This window comes from Chionomys nivalis, chromosome 5 (genome assembly GCF_950005125.1).
Source record: "Chionomys nivalis chromosome 5, mChiNiv1.1, whole genome shotgun sequence".
In the NCBI taxonomy this organism is placed as follows: domain Eukaryota; kingdom Metazoa; phylum Chordata; class Mammalia; order Rodentia; family Cricetidae; genus Chionomys; species Chionomys nivalis.
In genome coordinates this window covers 20904902-20910974 of record NC_080090.1, presented here as the reverse complement: position 1 = coordinate 20910974, position 6073 = coordinate 20904902, and the positions used below count along the sequence as shown (strand labels likewise).

The following is a 6073-nucleotide window of genomic DNA, read 5'->3' as shown; positions in this document are numbered from 1 at the left end:
TTAAGGTTTGTTGCGTTTTCTTGCCTTCTGAATCTTCAAGGCTAGTTTGAACTGTTCCTGAGTTGAAAACAATAACCCCGTGTCCACAGCAAACAGAATCACCACCAGCAACTGGATGAGAAACTGTAGCCAATGATGCTTGTTTTTGTAAACTAGAATGGAACATAGATACAACAATTGTACAATTCAGATTAGAAACTGAAAGGGGGGCTCAGAGATCCATCTTCCTTAAGAGGGACACAAACATGATTTTCCACCCTTAGTCTGATGGAATAAATGTTTCCCAGTAACCCCTGTCTACCTCTTCTTCTAGTCACTGAAAGTCATGGAAACATGATGCCATGAGCTGATGATTTGGAAGTACAAAAGAAATCAGCATGGAGCCAAGGATAATTAAACATCAAAGCATAATTCTAAGTTTGGTCAACTTGCATATATATATATATATATATATATATATATATATATATATAGAGAGAGAGAGAGAGAGAGAGAGAGAGAGAGAGAGTTAGATATGAGAATGCCAAAATAAAGCAAAAATTTCCTCTTTCAAAGGTAAGCATTTCAAAGTTCCCCTCTTGCACGACGTTTTGGAAGGACAGCTTTTCTTATGAGCCATAGAGGCCCCACCTGCCTGCCCTCGTGGGTTCACTCTCCTCCTGCAGGACCTGCACACACAGCTTGCAGCAGGGTTGATTTCCTTCCCCACCATCCTCAGCTAAAACGGACTTGCCAAACTTTTTGTACGCTTGCTTCCTTAAACTTCCCAACCACTTCCAATTTGATACATACAAACACTCTTCATAGAAGCCATGATAATTTTTAAATGCTAATTATATTATTTTATGTCTGGACAGTCCTTTACAGTTTTTAAAGCCATTTGACAAAACTATCTCATTAATCTTTATAAAATTTTATTTTGGGCATAGTGTTACCATCAACACTTAGCAAATGAGGCCTGTGCTGTGGAGTTAGGTCCTGGATCTCCTTGTTGCAAGTCTATTGGCAGTTTCAGACAATTACAGACGTACTAACTTTAAACACCGGGCTTGTATGTACACTTTCTCTTTCTCTGCTATGTATTATCTTGTTCTTTATCAACTTACATCTTATTACGGTGATTCTGAATTTCTCGGATGTGTAGTTCAGCCGCCTAAGATAGCCTGTGCAGTGATAGGTGCCACTGTCGTTAAGGTTGGCATTTCTAATGGTGATTTTGGGGTTCTCATAACTGTACTTGAAAGCGAGGTCATTCCTATAGTAGATCACCTTCTGGACAGTCCCGTTCCTCCAGCCATGGCATCGGATGTCAAAGGACTCATTGTCTATTACCATCTCAGCAGAGGTCTGAAGGAGCAACCAATCTGAAGAGCAGTCATATGTTACTGTTATTTACTTAACAGTGGATAAGTGTCCTGAGGGGGGAAGGCAGGGAGAGAGGAGCAGATAGAGCCACAGACAGATGGGGGGGGGCAATTAATCCATTTCTTGTTTCATATTATCAATTAAAGAATAAAGACAAAATAGTGTTTATAACTTGAAATCTATGCCAATGAATCCCTTTTCCCTCAGAAAAGTCAGTCAGGAGCCATAAAATGTCATATAATCTACTGCTGAGCCCACTGTGGAAATTCCAAAGACCAGAATTCCTTTCGGAGTCTTCTAGCTGGATCTAGTTAAGAGGGAGCACACAGAATACTCCTCCAAAAATGTTTGAACTCATGAGAATTATTTTTGGTCCACTCTTTCTTCACAGAGGCTTTTCAGTTCTGTTGTTAATTATAGTTGGCCTAAATACTTCCTTAAAAGACAAATATAGATTTTAACTATTTGTTTAGTTTTTATTTACCATCTTTTTCCCTATATAGATCTGTGTATCAAGATATAGGACTGTATCAGTGTTTAGGAGTTTGTAGATAGTCAGTGATTATTTGTTAATAATGACTCAGCAAGTTCAAAGAACTGTATTCTATGGCTAAAATCATTTTTAAGAATTGTAAAACTTTCATAAATGGAGAGTTTAGGGTGAGAACATATCTAACTTGTGCAAGCATATTGTATTTAAGAAAAATGCTTTGAGGACTTCTCTAAAGTCTACTACTACCAGGCAGTAAATGACTATTCTACATGGTTTAGTTTGTATTTAGAATGGGTTTAGAGATGTTAAAACATCATTCTACTCATGAAAAACGTAATGTGTAACTTTTGTATTTGAAAGACAGTTTTTTTATTAAACATGTACTGATAGCTAGATATGTTGTATTAAATTTTGGAAGTTAAAGTAATAAATAAACAATATTCATTGTATCAAAATAAACAATAGAATTATTTTTAGTAACAGTAAAGGACATGAGGAACATGTAGAGATATCTTTCATGACCCTCAGATTGTTCAGAGCAAATTGTTACTCAAATATTACGATCCAAGTATATATACACAGATTTTTGCAGTGTTCATATGCCTATCACAGCATTTGATCACAGAATACATGTCTACATCTAGGTAATATAGAAAAAAAATCAGATCAGAGGAATAATATTGATGATTGAATAGACTATTAAAAGAGAGGATGTAAGGAGTGGTGCAGAAGAAAATCACCGAGATGTCTTGAGGGAGAAGCCCCAAATCTCTTGAAATAATCTACATTCCTACCAGCTTCTAGAGCAGTGGTTCTCAACCTGTGGGTCACGACCCTTCTGGAAGTCAGATGACCTTTTCACAATGACTGCCCAAGACCATTGAAAAACACAGATACATATATTATTATTCATAACAGTAGCAACGTTTTATGGCTAGATTTTACAAGAACATGAGGAACTATATTACAGGGCTGCAGGGTTAGAAAGACTGCAGACCACTGTTCTTGTGGCTCCTTCTTCATGTGAAAGACAGACAGAATTCTCATATTTCTAGAACATACCTCTCGTCACTTCCAAGTACACGGGCTTACTCTTGTAAAGTCCTTGGTTCTGACATACGTATTTTCCACTGTCTTGCATGGTGGCACTCACAATGTTCCAATGTGAAGTTGTCACTTTAGAAATGGTGCCATTGTGGAACCATTTAGTATTGTTGTCTTGAAGGGAACTGTTCGCATTGCATGTGAGAGTCACATTATCTCCTGTAAATATTCTAATCCATGGTGGGGTCAAGGACACAACAGATTTCTGAGTGGCTTAAAAAAGTAAAATTATGAAGATAAAGAAATTTGAAGTTGTTGAAAATTATCCAGTCTCAAAAGTATAAACATGTCAACAGTCAAGCAATTGGTCTATCTTATTAGTAACAAGGCTTAGTCTTGATGTCGTCTAGGAAAAGCAATAAAGGATGAAGTAAACAGTGATGTGGTCTCAGAAAGCAGCCAGTCCAGGCATAAGTAAGGGTTCAAACACAGAAGTTTGGAAACAAGTGAAGTATTTTATTATTTAATGTCATAACCTACTCTAATTCTCTGAACTTCAAAATTGGTATTCATAAACGTAAATTGTAGGCTTTTTACGTGGAGATTATGCTTGACTCTCCCAATCATTGCTTATCATAATGGTTGATATATAGTTAGTGTTTACTAAATAATTATTGAATAACAGAATGTAAAAGTAAAGGATAAATATTAAAGCCTCAGTTTCATTAAAACCTATCAGGAGCAACTGTCAATCATTTCAGACTATAACAATTACTGGTATACTTTAGTACACAAGGTAAGTAAATTGCATTAATTAAAATTAAAATATAAAATAGGCTTGGTAAAAAATGAGTTCTAAATTTTTTAAGCTATTTAATTGTGAATATATGCAGTGAGAAATGGTTGTAATTTTCAAGGCTCATGAAAAGCACCAAGAAGGTGTCAACCTTGGATGGCTTCCAGGAGCAAGGAGATGTGGTGAAAATTTAAACAGAAGCTAAAGAACTGCTCGTGGTGATGACAAAGGGTGATATAGTCAAGGAACATTATAATCAGACCTGAGGGACTTACGATAGCACCTAGTTTTTATCGATTGTGCAAGACCCAGTAAGTGATGTTGTAATCTGAGTTACAATTATAAAAATCAATAATGATAGTAATATGAAAGTTGGATGAGTGCATGTGAAAGGCCTAGAAGAGAGACTGACATCAGAACAGACATGACTGTTGACTTAAGCAGAAGAGGAGGTGGCTTGAGAGGGGAAAATGGTATATGGGAAACTCTGGGGCAGGTAATAAATTACAGGGAAGAGGGAGATCTGGAAAGCAAACTTTCTGGGAAGAAGAAAATTTAGAGCTATAAGAAAACACAAACAGCAGAAGAGAACAATGTCCAGATACACCGAGGGAATAAGGACAAAGAACTCACCCGTTAGTGTGATGGCCAGAGCTGCAAAATTAATAAAGGGTAAGTTAGCATCTACCTCCAGTTTTCCAGGATGCAAGAAGACTGGAATAGGTGTGGGAATGAAACCCACATTCATAAAGTTTTAATGATCAGTGGGGAGAAGGAAGGGCATTCTTTCCTCCATCCTCCTCCATTGTTATCTGTATTATAATAGATGCCAGAGGACTGAAAAGATCCAAGCAGTTAGCCTGGTTTCCCACTGAGGTGATGCTCAGCCCAGTTACCTTTGCTCCTCTCTACTACACAGTGCCCAGAAATGCCCCCATGGTTTGCATATGTGCTGCATAGTCAACAAAACAAAACAAAACCAAACGTTCTCAACTCTGATGCTCTCTAGATGCATTTTGACCCCTTGGGGTGGGAATTAATGAAAATTCATACTTACAGAAAAACAGCACTGTTAACCACAGCTGGCCAGACCCTCCAGTGGCAGTAGCCATTGCTTCTGTGCCTTCAGGTGCTAACTGTGCCGGGGAGCTATATGGTTTCAAAAATAGGCTTCAAACCAAAAAGGAGAAGGAAATGTTTTTTGCATCATATCTGGTTCACTCATCAGCTTTGCCTGGGCTTGACTTTTTCCAGAGATAATAACAGCGTTATGCCAAATTGGGCAATTTTATAGTCACCCATTTGCTCCCATTGCACATTCAGCTGCACACCTAGAATCTGGTGGCTGAGGACCATGGGTCTGAGCAGAGCCACAGGCTTCCTTAAGGTGCCATTCAATGCACAAGTATTTGGTTTGCATCTTAGAAGCATGGGGTATAGGAGACTGCAGAATAAAGTAAGTACTAATTGAATCCCTTGATAGGTGCCAGGCACTGCGTAAATATAACTGATACTAGTCACAAAAAAATCTTACGAGTTAGATATTACTGTCTAAATTAATTAGGTTTTATTACAATCTGTATTTTATTGTTGGGAAAATAGATCTTAGGAAGGTTAAGTAATCTATGCTATAATGCCATCTATTGAATAGAAAATTTGGATTTTAAACATGTAACCCTGAATTCGGTCTCACAGCCATTATGATGCTCTGTTTAAGAACACACCAGGTCATGGAGAACAATGGGTGAACTGCTTGGAGGTTCCTCTCAGTTGCTGATCCTCTCCTCCTTAGCGTCTTGCTCATTTGCTTAGTCTGAGAGTCTCCATCCGATTCCTGTGATCTACTATCTGATTGGTTCTTTGGAGATAGTCCCAGAGGCTCTTCCTCTACTGGGCCCTGATATGGTTCATGACAAGTGAGGTACATATGAACCCTCACTTACAGGATTGAGACGTCTTAATTTTTGCTCTATCCCAGCTTTGGCCAACTTTAAGTTTTATGACCATTGAACACGAACAAGGTTTCTCCTTTAAATGCACACTAACTAGCTCTCCTCCTTATCAGGGCCGCTCTAATTCACTGGTTTCTTTCAGGTTGGATTAAGATCTGATATGGCCAATAATCATAGAGATGATGACAGGAATGAATACCTATGTTGTATTTGCATATGCAAATGTTTTCTATTTGCCAATGCTCTGGAATAGGTGAGAGCCATGTGCTTGAGCACATCTCACAGGTGAAGTGTGTGGGACACCATGTGTCATGTTGTGTTCTTCCTCCAGGACGAATGAAGTCTGCTGAATTAAACATGAAGTTGTGCCACAGCTTTCCAAGGAATTAGGGGATATAGTCTGATATTGAGTATGGTTCAAGA

The 6073-nt window shown here is 38.1% G+C and overlaps 1 protein-coding gene across 1 annotated transcript; it reads right to left on the bottom strand.

Moving 5' to 3' along the window:
- Fcer1a (Fc epsilon receptor Ia) lies at nt 1-4446 on the bottom strand. The gene is made up of 4 exons (XM_057769943.1): nt 4332-4446; nt 2921-3175; nt 1107-1364; nt 1-152 (listed from the first exon to the last, which is right to left on the bottom strand). The coding sequence occupies exons 1-4, from the start codon at nt 4444-4446 to the stop codon at nt 1-3; spliced, it is 780 nt and encodes a 259-aa protein (XP_057625926.1).
- Nucleotides 4447-6073: the final 1627 nt, after the last annotated feature.